Source organism: Monodon monoceros, unplaced genomic scaffold (genome assembly GCF_005190385.1).
Source record: "Monodon monoceros isolate NGI ecotype Baffin Bay Population unplaced genomic scaffold, NGI_Narwhal_1 Super_Scaffold_4, whole genome shotgun sequence".
NCBI lineage: Eukaryota > Metazoa > Chordata > Mammalia > Artiodactyla > Monodontidae > Monodon > Monodon monoceros.
Window position 1 is genome coordinate 55745001 of NW_021703781.1, and position 16969 is coordinate 55761969.

The 16969-nt window shown below is 41.9% G+C and overlaps 1 protein-coding gene across 2 annotated transcripts in view; it reads right to left on the reverse strand.

Moving 5' to 3' along the window:
- The window catches only part of FBXW4 (F-box and WD repeat domain containing 4), an 81396-nt gene extending 66931 nt beyond the window's left edge, over window positions 1–14465 (reverse strand). Inside the window, exon 1 of one of the 2 annotated variants that reach the window (XM_029200857.1) lies at window positions 13580–14341. In XM_029200857.1, coding sequence (XP_029056690.1) covers window positions 13580–14295 — 716 coding nt within the window. In that variant the 5' untranslated portion in view covers window positions 14296–14341. Of the gene's footprint in view, window positions 1–13579 lie in introns of both variants that reach the window. The other variant, XM_029200856.1, reaches the window with a different exon arrangement.
- Between the last annotated feature and the right edge of the window lie 2504 nt (window positions 14466–16969).

The following is a 16969-nucleotide window of genomic DNA, read 5'->3' on the forward strand; positions in this document are numbered from 1 at the left end:
TCTTCTTTGTGTTTTAATGTATTTCCCAATTTTTCTACAATGTAATATTTTGGTAAAGATAAAAATACTCATTAAAATAATAATAATGCTTTTGATAAAACTGGATATCAACAGAGCAAAAAATTTTCATTTCATATCACAATAGGTATAATAAATTCCCCCAAAATAAAAGAGTACATTTAAAATAGTTTTTTTAACTAAAAGGCTTTAAAGTATTTAAATTTTAAATACTGCATAGAAGAAAAAAAGAGATTAAAAAAGAGATTAAAAAGGAAGCAACAGAGCAGGGGAAAATTAACAATTAATGCTACAGGTTTTATCCCTAAAGTTTTATCCCTAAAGCTTTTAGGGGACTGATAAAAATCTATCAGGATAACACTCTGTCATCCATATCAAATAGCAGATAAGAGCAGTCACACAGGGGCTTCCCTGGTGGCGCAGTGGTTAAGAATCCACCTGCCAATGCAGGGGACACAGGTTTGAGCCCTGGTCCGGGAAGATCCCACATGCCATGGAGCAACTAAGCACATGCGCCACAACTAATGAGCCTGCGCTCTAGAGCCCGCAAGCCACAACTACTGAACCCTGCACAGCTAGAGCCTGTGCTCCGTCACAAGAGAAGCCACCGCAATGAGAAGCCCGGGCACCACAACGAAGAGCCGCAACTAGAGAAAGCACGCGAGCAGCAACAAAGACCCAACTCAGCCAAAAATAAATAAATAAATTTATTTAAAAAAAAAAAAAGAACAGTCACACAGAGTTCCCATGATAAACACTGGGGAAACATCCCAAAACAGTAATAGTTTACAAACATGCACATTAAAACAATTAATATAAAGTATCACCTCACATCTATTAAGTGGAAGAACCACATACTAGCTTTGGTTTGATAAAAGGATTTGGGTTTGTTTATATATTGCTAGTAACACTCTGGTATAGCCTTTCGGAAAGGCATTCTGTCAAGAAAAGAAGTTAAATGATAGCTTCTGACTCAGCATTCCCAACACTATATCACAAAGAAATAATTCAAAAGAAAAATATTTTTTTACAAAGATATTTATAGTTGCAGCTGTATATTAGAGCTAAAATCTAGAAATAGCCCAAATACCTGTCTGTGGGGGAAAACGGTATACTAACACAATGGAACATATTGCTATTAGAAACGACAAATGTGAGCACTGCAAAACATTTTGGAAATTACTGTAACAAGTAGTGGTAATTTTAAAACAAAGTCAAATTTATAAAGGTAAAGGTGAGGCGATACTACGTAAAATTATGTCTCCATAAATAGCTCAGAAGAGGTAAACAGATGGAGTTTAGGAAGTATTTTTTTAAATATGTATCACATAATCGCTGATACTTTGGTCTTTTCATTCACCTTTAACCTTTTAATTTACTTTCATTTAAATAACATTAAATGAAGTTGTGAGAAAAGCACAGAATGCAGACATAGGAAACTGGGATCTGGGCCCCAGTTCCGCCTCTTACTAATGATATAACCCTGGTTACCTAGCTTCTCTAATTGTCCATATCCGCACCTATGAGGTAAGGATAGTATTTCACACAATTATGGTGTTTTAAAATGACAACTAAAACAAAATACAGGATAACTTATAAATCACTTGAAAAAGGTTAATTATTTTTACATAAATATAAATATAGTAGTAGTTTATATCGATGAATAGTGACATCACTAAAGCTAATCTAATAATCATTTCTTTTTCTTCTAACTAATTTAATTATAACTCTTGGAAATTATTCTTCTAATGTCAAATATTAGCCCTCTTTCAGGCTGAGTGATTAGGATTTGGGTACACACATGTTAAAGCTAAAATATATTACTGAATTATTCCACTGGGTGAATGTGGTCCCCAGTTTCACATTTCTAGAGAGTGACCTACACTACTAGATGGTTAGAAAACCTCGGATCATAAAAGGCAGTCAACAGGATGGACCAAAAGAATTGAACTCTTAGTGAAAAAGATTAGACCCACTATCAAATCTTACCTACAAGTCCCTCCCAGATATAAAAGAGGAGATTGTTCATAGTTAACCTCTCCTCTTGAGTTAGGTCTAAGTTAGTAGGTGGAGGTGAAACCAAAAATTGAATATTCTGGATCATAGCAGGAAGGAAACAAGGGAGAAAGAATCAATATATTTCCTGAATTGGGATAAGGACAATACTTCTCTCATCTCCCTGGTCACTTAACTGCCATTTGGTGACACTTTACTATGGGTCAAAGCACTGCCCTGAGGGCCTGATCACAGAAGCAAGAAACTTTCAAAGTTGAACTTTAGATGCTGCTACCAAGCAGCAGGTGCAGGCATCCTCTCCCACAACCAACACCATAATCAAAATACTTGGCTCTGGTCTTTCAAATCAAATTTCAACTTTTTAAAAACATTCCATTTGGCTTTCACTTGAGAAACAGTTACACTTTGTTAAAAGCAGCTTAACAACTCAGCTTTTTTTTTTTTTTTTTATCCCTTTTGTTTGTTCAGTTCTTTCTGATGGTTAGTTTCCCTAGCTGGTGGCCAAATCATATCTATATTCTTATTGGCTTCAACACTTGAAAAATCACAAGGAATAAAAAAACTCCTCTCTCTGAAGACAGGTATCCCTCCCTCCCTGTAGGGATCTATCACAACCTAGTCAAAGGGAGTCGGCAGAACAAGTCCAAAGTGCCTGAGAAGACAGGAGCAGGTGCCCCTGGGAATTCAATAAGGACTCTTGCTCCCATCCTTGAAATGCTCTCAGCTTGGCTGTTTCTTCAACAGTTACTGGTATAAAGTGGGGGTGCTCCCCCCCAAAATGATTAGTGCCCTGTAAATAAACCTCTGGCACAGCTATTAATGCATGGAGGAATCTCTAACCTGGCCTGTGGGCCTGGTGGAACTTCCATTTTCCCAGCCCTCTTTCTCTTGCCTCAGGCTCTTTTTTCCACTTGGCCCCCCTCCCTCTCAGCTTTCCGGCACTTAGTCACCATTATAGTTTGACTGCATTCCTGGGTGCATGACCTATTTTAAACAAAAACAACACAACATGCACCCACAGTAAGCTATCAGGCCCCTTAAAATCTTGGCAACAGTGAGTCCAGAGGGACAGAAATTAATCTAGGAAGTTATCTAGAGTCCCCTTTCATTTCACCTCTCCTCACTCACACCCCAAACCAAAAGCAAATAAATAAACCGAATTTGAAGAAAAATGGCTGGGGGATGAAGGAGGGGAAGTGTGAGTATATTAGAGGGGTATTTACCTGCACAGTCTCTGAGATCAGAAACCTCCTGGATCACAAATCAATTTCCCTCTTTGCCCCATCTTGAAGTTTGATTCCCCTTGATACCGCCAATGTTGCCTACCTGCGTGACTGACATGATTTCCATAAGCATAACTTCCTGCTGCCTATTCAGTAAAGGAGGGTGTCTGTCCACAAGTGTAGAACAAGGCCATCTCAAGGGGAAGTGGGCTAAGAACGGGAGACAGGGCTATGTAAAATGATGCTTGGGGGCTTGGAGTTTTAACTTAACACTGTCTCGATTTCTTTGATCTTCTTGCTCACCAGAAAGCAGATTTCCCGCCATACTGGCTGTGCCCACCAGCTCTGCTACCAATACTAAGAATTTGGCTCTAATGTATGTACAAGTATTTAAACAGCCCAAGACAAGAAGCTTCTAACTCTTCATTTATACACATGTTAGACTAAATCCTCCAATGGCCTCAGAAGCAGAGGTCTGTAATTAAGGTTCAAAATAAATCAGTGAAAAATCATATATTGTGTTAAACTGCCTATCCTTCTGGCCAGGGAATAGGGAACAGCCTCAACATCCAAGGAGAAGTGAGATTACAGGGAACATGCCGATCATGAGGACAGGACCAAAGGCAAGGAGAGCATGGAGCAGACCCACATCTCCCTTGAAAGGCCTCCAAATGTCAGCTCCCTTTACTCAATTCAACCTCACCTCCCATGGCTCCACACTCTGCAACTGAACTCCAGTGAAGCCATCTCTCTTTTACATTCATTCCTATTCCCATACCTTCTCCTATATTGCCAGAACCAGCCTACCTTTGTCCCTGACAAATGCATGCTTCCCCCTTTGGGCACTAGTCAAATTCACCCATTTTTCTTCAAAATCCAGTTTAAGCCTCTACTTCCCTGACTCCTCCAAACATTCTTCTCTCTCTCACGTGAACCCTTAGACTGAACCTACCATAAACTGAGGCACTGTTAGCTTTTCACAGCTGTATGTCTTGTTTGTCCAATACAGTCATAAATTCCACAGGATTGAGTCTTAAAACTCTTAGTACTTCTAAAAGTGTATCTCAACCAGTATGCTGCAGAGCAGTGATATACCAGGAACCCTGAATAAGTGTGCCATAAAATTTTTAATGATTTATAAACTTTATTTTCATTCAACCAAAGATCTACATTTTTATTAAGATATCTGTCAGACAAACCACGGAGCCACAATATGGCTCATGACACAACTTGCTGAGAAAAAGAGAAAGATTGCGTGTTCAGAGGAACATATATAAACTTTACCTCAAAAGATATAAGAGAACAAGGTCAGGGCAGTATACAGTTCTACTCAAACAGTAACATACCAAACAGTGAACAAGTAAATGGACAGGTTTTTCAACTTTCTGAAACCTGCTTTTTTTAAAAAAAGACATTCATCTTTTAATCCTTTAATGTACTATCAAAAGTTTTAACATCATACAAAAATATGTCTTAGACACAAAGGTAAGAACCGTGGTCCTAGCAATAATAGGTATTCTGATAGATACTGCTTAGGTATCTATCAGAAATACAGTTCCCCCTTTGGAAAGTCACACTTTCAACAATACCTATAGATTTTCAGGAGCCTAGACACACTACCTTTAAGCTCCAAAGGCCCTTCCTAAAAATGTACAGTATACCACATCTTCAGAAATTCAACCAAGCCCTCCAAATTCTTATGCTAGAGAGGCTCAAGGGAAGGAATCTGAGCAGATGAAGTATCTTAATGTGTCACCCACATGTCAAAGCTGTCCAAAGCAGTTTCTGAAGCACTGGCCATAACCCTGATTCTTTATGTGAGCTTAGGATTTAGGGCCGTGTTCACATTCATTTCCTCCTGCTATTTATTGGTCAAGTTCTATATTTGCAGGGCACTTGACCAGTGTGTGTATTCTGCAAGAGGTTAAGAGATATTAAGCAGGAGAAAAAAGAATTTTATGGTCAAAACATTTTGGACAATACTGAAACAAAATTAAACAGGTCTCTCTAGCACAGGACTTCTCTGGGCCTTTAATTTACCAATGGGCATTGTGAATCCCCAAGAGAGGGGATGTGGAACACAGCATTTCCCACACTCATTTAATCACAGAATCAGTTTTTCAAGAATCCCACAGTACAGCTTTCAGAAAGGCTGATGTAGCACTTTCTGAGAATAAACAACAGCAAGAAAGATGCCACTGTTTTTTGTGAACAGGCTATCTTCTGAGTCATGAATCAGGCACTACCACAGACTCAGAAGTGGATTTTGTTCTCATACCTTCAAAATGACTTTTCCCTGGGCTCTCCATCTGAAATGTGAGGAATAATTATACTGCTCTGCTTCTCAGGGTTGTTTTTTTATTGTTTTTAATCTTGCAACTGTGTTTCATATTAATCACCAAAACATGTTCTCAGCCCAAGTGGCCAGGCTTCAAAAACCCCTGGTGCCCTTCCAGCCTGGATGAAGAGATGGAGAGAACATGAACCAGACGCCACCCAGAAAGTTTTTACTCCAGTTTCTCCAGAAATCTCCAGTTTCTAGGCCATTATGATAAAGTCAAACCACAGCGAAGATAAGGGATGAATGAGAGGTTCCCCTTTAGTAACTCACTTCTGGAGGGAGGCCCCTTTTAATCACACACACCACCTGGATCTGAATCTTGACTCACCTTTTCAGTGTGGAATTTCTAAAGGAAATTCTAAGAAACATAGGAGATCAAAGCTGGATCTACAGGGAAGAAAGAAAAAGAAGTACTGGAAGAGGACTATTTCCCTTTCTCCACAGAGAAAGAACCAATTACAGAGCTAGTGAGCAGGGGAAATATCATTCCTTTCAGTGAAACAGCTTTCCAGGAAAATATCTCAACATATTTACTATAAAACAATTTAATTTCCCTGTCCCATCACCTGCCACCCCATCCCCATCCCCCCCAAAAGCCCACAGGTTGTGGATTTCCTCTCATTCTTGGCAGAGTTACCAGAAGAAATATAATACCCCCTTCGGACTGCTCCCAACAGCTGCTGGAACAAGGGGAGCTGGGGGTAACCTTCCAAAGCTGCCTCGAAAAATGACCATTCCCCCTGCCAAACCATGTAGCCAGTGAACATAAGACAGCTCTTTTTCTACTTTCTTAAAGGGGAGACCCCAAAAGCAACAGTGTCCCCTAGACCAAAATACTTGCCTCCAGCCTTTCTGTTCTCCTCAACTTGACTCTAAGCTGAAACTTCTAATACCTATTTCTTCCCTAACATGCACTTCTTTTTTTTTAAATATTTATTTATTTTATTTATTTATTTTGGCTGCACCGGACCTTAGTTGCAGCATGCGGACTTTTTTTTTTTTTTGGCTGCATTGGGTCTTCGCTGCTGCGCGCAGGCTTTCTCTAGTTGCAGCGAGTGGGGGCTACTCTTTGTTGCGGTGCTTGGGCTTCTCATTTCAGTGGCTCCTCTTGTTGAGGAGCACTGGTTTAGGCACGAGGGCTTCAGTAGTTATGGCACGCAGGCTCAGTAGTTGTGGCTTGTGGGCTCTAGAACACAGGCTCAGTAGTTGTGGCGCACGGGCTTAGCGGCATGTGCGATCTTCCCGGACCAGGGCTTGAACCCGTGTCCCCTGCATTGGCAGGCGGATTCGTAACCACTGGGCCACCAGGAAAGTCCCCCTAACATGCACTTCTTAAAACAATCATCTACTACTTCACAAGACTAGCATTTTTTGTTTGTTTAACCCACCAATATCCAAGTTAGGGTTCTTATCAAACTCCTATTCAAGGTAACTTCCTTGTCTCTGTCCACCTCCCCAATGCCACATTCCTCATGTATGTGTGCGCGCGTGCGCGCGCGCACACACACACACACACACACCCCTCCTTTCAGGTCAAAAGCCTTCCTAGAGAAAAGTATAGGAACAAATTGCACTGGTTGCACTGTACCCCGGCCCTTTTCCCCTTCCCCAACATCATCATACACTAAATGCACCTCAGTTCTGTCTAGAAAACCCCCTTGCCAGGCAGCAGAGAGACTTCCAGTTAGCCTTCAGCCTCTCAGCTGAGACCACCAACAAAGAAGTTCACGAATGTCAATTGGGGGCACAGGCAATATCTCTCTTTGCCGAGGAGAAGCTGGACAGAGCCTCCAGCATCATTCCCCAAAGGTGACAGCCGGGGTCGAGTGAAGACTGTGAAAATTGTACAAGGGCTGGGGGAGAAAATATAATGTAAGGAATGATTTGGAATCAGGGGCAGGAGGAGGCGGAGGCATGAACTGGCTGACCCCAAATGTCTTTTCCATCTCTAACTCCTATGATTCTTTGACCTCCAATTTTGTGCTGCGAACAAGGAATGGAAAGTCAACAGACGTGGTGATGTTTTGAAAGAGCCTGGCAGTCTGCTCTTGTCATTTAGTGGCCTTTGCATGTATTTTTTAAGGTGTCTTCAAGCCCTGTCTTCATTTCACAGTTGTCACCTTTCTCAACAATTTGAGCTCATGTCAAACACCAAAAAAGAAGGAGAAGAAGAAAGAATGTACTGGTAATTAATTGTCGGCTAAAGAGGGGCAGGCACAAAGGCCCATTGGGTGGCCCAGACTCCCAGGGAGGGCAATGTGGACAATTTGGATATAACGAAGAACTAACTCAAAGTTGAGACAAAGGAGCCAAACCTCTAACAAGAGATAAATTCTTTCTCCAGATAGTCTCACAGTCAGTTTTAGATACAGTTCAAGCCTTTACATGATGCAAGATTCATAAACATGTTCTTAATTAGCACAACCATCTTGCTCCTACTGACTACACCTGGAGGTCCATCTGAGAGCTGTTCAAATCTGGGCAAGACTGCTGAAGAGCAAGGACTTTCCTCAAGGATAAACCAAATCTTTGGATTCTCAACCTCATCGGATGGTTGACACACACACCTGAGATAAATTCTGGAGTTTATCAAAAATCTGCTTCTGTAGATCAGAGTGGGGGGCATGTCAATTTTCACTGGAAATTCAAAACTCAACTTCTTCCTCATTTTCCCAAACAGTCAATCTCGTCTTAAATTTTCAAAATTTATTGGAGCCTGGCCTCAAGAAGAGTCTACCTAAAAGTCTCCCTATTCCATGGTTATGAGTAAGGACCAGAAACTAATCCAATGCCAGGGTCAATCCAGAGTTAAGGTTAAGTTGTCACACAAAGGTAATTTCTTTTCTATGTAAAACACTCAAAAATAATTTTTAAAAAAATGTGTATGCTTCATCAGTAACCTCACTGCCAGTTTGATTTCAAGCAGCTCAAGCACAATCTCTACCTAAGGTGAAACGGCTAGACACAGAAAACTGAAACTAAGAAAACTGAGAGGATTGAAGTATTTTCAGAGATTTCATTCAAAATAAATTGTTTATCTTGTAGATTATGAGGACTTTGGATTTCTCCATGATTCTGCCTTGAAAGCTAGGAAATTCATCCCCTACTATTCAAGTTTTACAAGACTGGAAAGGATATAAGCTGCTTCCATATTCTCACAGTCTTGGAGGAAAAGGCCTCTTGCATTCCTCCAGTTTGCATTTGGAGGTACTGACTGTACTAGACCATTTCCTGCTTCCACAGGTGTATTGTTTCATTTATTTTAAACATGTAAACTGAACTCACTTTTATTAACTCACAAAACCATTAAAAATAAGGTCTTTCCAAAACAGTTGAAGATAAATACATCCATATAAGAAACCTTTCAATGAACCAGAGAACAAGTAAGTGACTGCTTCCTAGGTAAGGCAGAAAGGTGAAGGAGAGAGCCAAAGCTACTTTAAGTTGCTAATTGTTTTCTGAAAATCACTGTTTAGGCCTTAAAAGTAACCAGTGAGCAATGCCTTCTCTGTTCAGAGTTAGGAAACTTTATGCTTTCTGGGTCAAAAAAATGCTCTTAGGTGCAATCATTTTAAAACAAACAAACACACTCTGCTTATCTGTGTCCATCTCACCACTCTGGACGTTAATCATCACTGAAATAGATACCCCATTCCCCTGGCCTCAAAGAGCTCCAAGCCTACTAGACCCTGGCTGAGGAATGAATGTACATGCCAGGGCAAACACCTCAGAGCCTGACTCCCTAAACACCTATTGTTAATTCTAGGCAAATCTATCACAGGCAAATGCAAGAGAGCACCCAGGTAATGCTCAAAGGATATTTAAAATAAAATTCAAGTTTGAAAACATACAGGACTTAATTTAGGAGAAGTACTGCAAAAGTATTTTTAAAAATAGATTTACATACATGGATATACTTTTTTCTTTCCATTCTTTGCTCTTGTTAATTTTACAGTATCAGAATTTACAAATAGCACCTTTGCTCTTCCACCTCTCATACTTTCTAACTTCTTGCATTTAGCCTACATTATAAACTGACGGAGTTAAATTTCACTGTTTTGTTCTTGAAGACTGAACTAGCTTAGTTTTGCCCCTACTGTTCAGGAAAAACTTAAAAGATTGCTATATGAAACATTTCCTTGATTTTTATATTAAAGATATTTCTATTCCCCCAGGCTTCATAAAACTTTCAAATAAGACTGATTTTAAACCAGATGACTGACTCAAGCTGTCTTTGTGTCCACTTAAAAAAGAAGTTCAGGATACCTACCAGTGCTCACTGTTTGGGCAGGAGGCCTAAAGGGAAGCAAATTATTTGTTTGTGGTTTTAAAGTGGCCAAAATGCCTTCAAGCACAAGTATAGACCATTAACAAATCACAAGGAACCAAAGCAGTTCATCTTACTCAACAAAGCTATGATCAGTTAGGAACAGCCAAACTGAATGGGACTGGCCCTGGGCCGGAAGGTCAGTAAATCTTACTTTGTGTTTCCGAGAATTCATGAGGCTCTTCGGCAGGGAGTACAGACCCTAAAGCTCACAGGTTCTGCTGTCATGTTGCCAAAAACATTCAGGACAGGTGAGGGAAACTAAGCAGTGTGTGTGTGTGTGTGTGTGTGTGTGTTTTCCCCACCTCCTGTCTTTAGGCAGCATCTCCAAGTCAAACCATCTTCACTTTTGCTATATAGACTGACTAGAGGAGAAGACAAGCAATTAAAACGTTCCATTTTACACCAATTTATTGAGTGCCTACTATGTGCTGAATACTGTGCTATCACTTACACATCACAACACTTAAGTCTCATTTTACTGGGTATGTTATTCCCATTGTTTATAGATGATAAAACTCCGGGGCAGTGAAGTTGTGTGGCTTCTGATAAAATGCAGTTTTGTGTTGTGCTTATAAAAACTTATCCTACTGTCCAGTGTGCAGTTAATTAGCCCAAAATATGAACTACAGCCCTGCCACTATCCAACCAGCCATACCTTCATTGAACTTTGGGCCCAAGCTCCCTGATGCCCTAAGAGGGCTGGGGTACATGCCATCTCCCTCCAGGGATGACAACCACCTCTCTTGGTGGCTTATCACATCTCTGCAGCTGTCCCAAAACAGACCACACTGGTAAAGATTCTCTCCACCTGCTGTAACACGCATAGCTTTTCCCCTCAACTCAGAAAATACGAGCAGTGACCCTGCTCTTTATCAAGTGCTGTGGTAAAACAACTTCCCTAGAAAGTTGGAGATACCACATCCTAGGACATAGGCAAGAAATCAAAACACACATGGCTAATAAATAATAAAGCCAAATCATCTGGCAGTCTCAAAGCACTTTATACTATAAACTGATTTTCATTTTGTTATTATTGCTTACAGAATGCACACTCATTCACATTATCTCTTAGAGCATTTGAAAAGGAAAGAAAAATAAACATAAATTCTTTCATTTGTTCATTCAATCTCTATAAACAAGAAAACCAAATTTTGCCATGGCTGACTTGGGTTTCGGGCATTTTAGACAACTTCTCTTCTAGGTCAACTGACATGTTCTTTGAAAGAGTTTTTCTTACAAAAAACGAAGGTAATAAGACTTGCATGCCCCCCAAATCCCAAAGAATCATTATCATCAACAACAAAATCATACTAGAAATAATAAAAGTTAAACAAAATTATCAGGTTCAAAATTTCCAAAAGATTGTAGCAATCCTGGACATCATTAATAATACGCAGCTGAAAAACATACTGAAAAAGAGATTGCATTTCACAATAAAAACAAAATGAATAGCATATTTAGGAATACTTAGGAATAAGTGTAACAACAGACATGTAGAAACTTTATAGTGAAAACCACAGAAACTTTTGAAAACGCACAGAATTTTTTTTTGCTGGGGTGTTGAGTGAGAGTGAAGACGTCACACACATACAAATCCAACAAGGATAATCTAAACCTAACAGATATTAGACTGTCAAAAGGCAGCAATATTTAAAATAGAATGGAAATGGAAAAATACATCAGTGGAACAAAATGGAGAGTTCAGATATAGACCCAATATATATACATATATAATATGTACGTACGTGTGACTGTATATACACATAGATATATAAACTTAATATGTGGCAAAGTAAGCTTTCTAAAACAAAAGTTTTTTGTCTTTCTAAAGGGAAAGACAAGAATTATTTAACAAAAAGTGTAGTGGTAACTAGGTAGCTGTTTAGAAAAAAAGAAGGTTGAACTCACCCCTTATACCAAAACAAAAGTGATATTAATCAAAGTGTTAACTATTTTTAAAAATCAAATTTTAGGAAGACCAACAGAATATCAGAGAAGACTTATCAGGTCTGTGGAGAAATCATAAATTTCTCAGTTTGCAGGGGTGGGGGAGATTTAAAAATCACATAAAAACTGACAGATTCTGATATATTTAAATGTAAAACTTCTATAGGCTAAAAACAGTGAAGTAAAACGAACAAACTGGGGAAAATATAATATTTGCATCAAAGATGACATACTAGAGCCTAATATCTATGACCCACAAGGACTGGAATCCTTTATAACGGTAACTTCAGGACCCCAATAATAAATGTGCAAAGGCTAGGAAAAGACAATCTCACGGGTGAAACAAACACAGGGGAAAATATTTATGCTGGTCAGTGGTAAAGGAATGCAAAATAACAAAATTTTGAGATACCATTATATGTCCACTAACACAGCAAAGATTTTTTAAATTCTTACATGAAATTAGCTTAATAATTTGTTGCTATTGTCACTGTAACTTGGTACAACACCTTTTTACAAACCATAACCTTTGATCCAGTAATGCCAATATTGAGAATTTATCCTAAGGAACCAATTCAAAAAGACATATGTATTATACAGTATGTGACATATCTCAATAAAGATGTTACCAAAAAGTGCATTAAATTATTCATTTCCTTGTTATCTTTGATAGCAAAAAGCTGCATACAACCTGAAAGTCTAATATTAGAGGAATGTTTTTAATCTCATGGTACAGCCCACAAACATTTATTATGTACCTATTCTGTTAGGATCAGTAGGATAGTAACTAAGAGGAGGAAAAAGTGTGCAGATGAAAAGTAATTTTTAAAACTGAATAGTTATCTAGAGGTGGTGGTATTATAGCTTTTTATGTTTTAAACCAACTTTCTTTAATGTTGCTATACTGTATTAGAACTACCTTTTTTCTTTTTTAACCCAAATTGGATGGAGTTGGGTGCAATCTGAAAGCTTTTACTCCTCCAATTCCACATTTTTTTTTCCCCTCCCTATTAACTGCTTACATGGTTAAGTTTTTCATTCACAGGTCTCAGATCCTACCAAGCACAGGCCAAATTACAATACCAGGCCTTCGTGTACAGTCTATACTGTACTCATCCAACCCCCTGCCATAAGCAGGCACCCTTTTTTGTGTCATTCTGCCTCCATCAAGTCGTAAACTATGGTTGACACTTGGACCAAGGGCCTTCTTTTGGGGTGTGAACCCTTTCCTCCATATTCGATTTTATCCACGCTCTGAAGCCTAACAACCCTTGGAAAGGGGTGAGAGGGTGAATGTCCACAAAAACGTCCTGAAAGGCCACATAGTGGATATGGGTCCTACACCTGGACGGGTGGAGGCCTCTAAAGCCACAGACCAGCCGGGCTCCTCTGGAGCTGAGGAACCCAGGCGGTCAACGTCTGCGAAAAGACACAATTAAAAGCTGACGGGAGTGCTTAAGATGGCTAATTGTGAGGAGCCGCCCACGGGGAGGGTGCTGACTGAGGGATGCTGATGGGAGGCCTCCTCGGATGGGGTCCTCTGAGAGGAGCAGGGTGCTCGGGGAGGGATCGGCGGAGGCCGGGTCCGGGCCTCAGAATTCGGGGTGCGACACAGCCCCAGGCCGACCAGGCCGCGGCGCCCCGCCCTTTCCCGGGACGAGGGCCGGCCCGGGGCGGGGAGCGGGTGGGCGAGCGGGCGCTTACAGGTCGGTGCCGAGACGCGTGAAGCCGGAGTTGAGCGAGGCCCGGGCTATCCGGCGCCAGAGCAGGTCGCAGTTGGTGAAGCGCCGCAGCCAGCGGCACACCTGAGCCAGGCGGCCGAGGGCCTGCATGTCCAGGTAGGAACAGATGAGCAGCAGCAGCTCCTCCGGCAGGCGCAGGAGCGCGGGCCCCGCGGCGGGGCGGCCGGCAGGCTCCCGGGCCCCCGCCTCTTCCTCAGCCGCCGCCGCCGCCATGGCCGCCCCTGTCCCAGCGAGGCGGCCCCAAGCCTGACACCCTCGTCCCTGTGCTCTCGCCGGCCTGGCGTCCTCCCGCTGTCCAGTTCTGACCCTCCACTCCTCCTTCTTCCCATCATATCTTCCTTTGGCCTCCTTCCGCGCCCCTGCGCTCCCCTCATCTCCCCTGACGATCCTTCTCGCCCCTTCCTCTACGCTTCCGCCTCCCTCTCCTAGCTTTCCCAGGCCTGCCCTCTCTCCCGCCTCGGCCCCCAGCCCCGCTGCCTCCTTCGCCTGTGGCGGCTGCGTCTTCCCTTCCGCCCCGCTTCCTCTTCCGCCTTGCCCTGCTCCTGCTTTCCCCTTCCCCTTCCCTTTCCTCCGCTTTCCCCTCGCGGCTCTCCCTTCCTGCAGTTTCCTCGTCTCCCCGCTCTCGCCCTCACCAGGCCCGCCGTTCCCGGGGGGCCCTAAGCCACCCTGGCTGCCCATGAGCGGCCGCGGAGCCGGCCCGACGCGGAGCCAAGCCCGAGCCGCCGCCGCCACCGCCGCCGCCGCCGCCGCCGCCGCCCCAGGAGGAGGCGACACCATGTCGGACCGGGTCACATGGGGCGGCGCGGGCCGAGGCCTGGGCCCGCCCCTCACACCCGAGGCCGTGGAGCGGCTTCGGGGTGCGGGCCGAGACCGGGGATATGCCCCCTCCCATGCCCCGGGCCGCCCGGAGCGTGTGCAGGAAGCGCAGCTTGCGTTCATCTAGCATGCAAGGCCTGCCGAGCACCTGGCTAAGGCGGCAAGAGGAGCTTCCACATTCAAGAAGCGCTTGGTTCTAGCCGCTGCCCTCAAGAAGCACACACTTGGATGGCCTTCCCCCTCCGGTAGCCCTCCTCTACTTCGGCTGATGCCTGCTTTCCACAGGCCACGTACCAGGGCCCCACGAACTGCATCCCTAGAAGTAGGCCGGGTTCTCACACGGGGTGTAAACCACAGTCCTAGCAATGAGCTGGCATTTTAGACGTTTTGGGAGGTTGCAGTCCTCTAGATCCTGAATCCATAACTCCCCAGTCATGTATCAGCAAGTGGTAAAGCTATTAGTCACCACGCAAGGGCAAGTGGATTCTCCAAGGTCATCCAGGAGCCCTTTCCCACACCACCCATTGCATTCACAAGACCACCAATTTGAAGCTAGAGCTTAGAAGAATCTACTGAAGTCTAGACATGCTGTCCTGCACAGGCCCCTCTAAGTCACACGTGGCTTTGGGGCATTGGAAATGTGACTAGTCCAAATCGAGGTGTGCTGTAAGTGTGAAAAACCCACCAGATTTTGAAGACTTAGAAAAAGAATGTGAACTATCTTATTAATAGTTTTATATTAATTACATGTTGAAGTGATAAGATTTTTGCTACATTGGCCTAAATATACTTTAATGTAACTGCTAGAAAGGTTAAAATTATACATGTGACTTGAATTTGTGGCCCACGTTATTTTTTCTACTGAACAGCATTGGGGGAGGCAGTAAGATTGGGAAGTGGGAGAGGAATATGCCTATCCCTGTCTGTATCCTGTACCCCAAATCCTAATAGTAAGGATTTGAGGGTTTTCTTTTGTATTTACATCTTAAGATCCATTTTCAGAAGCAAGAATGAATGAGAAATAGACTCTGGAAATTATTCAACACCTAGCATAGGCAAGGAGAGACTTAGGAGAGCAACGACATTGCATTATGTCACTGCAGAAGCATCATGTAACAAGGTCAGACCGGAATCTGGCTTTGCCCTAGAATTACTTTTTGATCTTAGCAAAACAACAACAAAAAACCCCACCTATCTTGGCCTTTTAGTGTTCTCAGTCTGTAGTGGAGATAATGCCTCTGCCTTACTTTCGAGGGATAAATGAGATGATCCCTGTAAAATGCTTTGAACTCCTCTAAGAAAATTCTCAATAATAGTTACAGGTCAAATCCTTTTACAAAAAATACCCTACAAAAGGAAGAAAAAAAAAGGTACAACAAAGGCTTTGTATAGAAAAAGATTTCCAAACCCCAGCCAGTGGTTTACTTATTAAAAGCAATATTTGACACATTTCAGTACAACTGAAGAATTTAGACCATCTCTTAGAAATCATTATAAAGAAATCTACTGATTTCATACTGTTAGAAGGCTGTTGAGGTAGGAATGCTGAGTATTGAGGTAATATCATCAATTCAACACTTACTGATTTTGCTACAGTTGTGTACTGTGAGCCACTCTGAAAGGAAGAGAGAGATGACTATAGCATATGGTTCCTACATTTTGTGTTCATATTTGTGTTAAACACGTTTGTAATTTCTTACTGTTTGACTATTTTTTAACCGTTCCTTTACACAGAGTAAAACTAAGTAGTTCATCCACACTGTACCTAGTTTTTAGTGGAAGACTTGAAAGCACAGAAAATTATTTAATTAACCCAACATAAATCAAGTCAGTATTAAAATCCACAATCACACAAATGCAACTTATTCTTTACCCCATGTTGCCCTCATTGTTGGAGAAATTAAACCATCATTTAAAATTATCAAATCACCCTCTTTCACACCCAAACTAGATATCAAGTGAACTGTTTAAGCTAGAATTCATGGTTTACTGATTTACAAAATAAGCCAAAGTACTCACTAGGCAGAAAGGCAAAGCCAAAATGGAAAATTGGCATATATTCTATTATTTGGTAGTGATATGTATCCCTAAATTCCTGAGCTTAAAAAAAAAAAAAAACAACCTACAGTTTAGTCTCAGCTCAGAGAAGCAGCTAGAATTTTTCATCAACCCTCCCTCCCCCACAAAACAAAACAAATCCAATATGGGGTTTAAACCAAACTTGGAAAAAACTACATCACAAAAAGCACTTTTAAAGTTCTTTTTGGAGACAGGTTATTTTAAAAAATCAGCTGGATGGGAATTCCCTGGCGGTCCAGTGGTTAGGACTCCATGCTTTCACTGCCAAGGGCTGGGTTTGATCCCTGGTTGGGGAACTAAGATCCCACAAGCCTCATGGAATAGCCAAAAAAAAAGGATAAAAAATCAGCTGGGGCTGAAAAGATGGTTTGTAACAAAAGTAAATGCATATCTTCATGGGGAACCTGAATAGTGTTTTATTATCAAAGAAAATAGATATGTTAATAGCCAGAAAAGA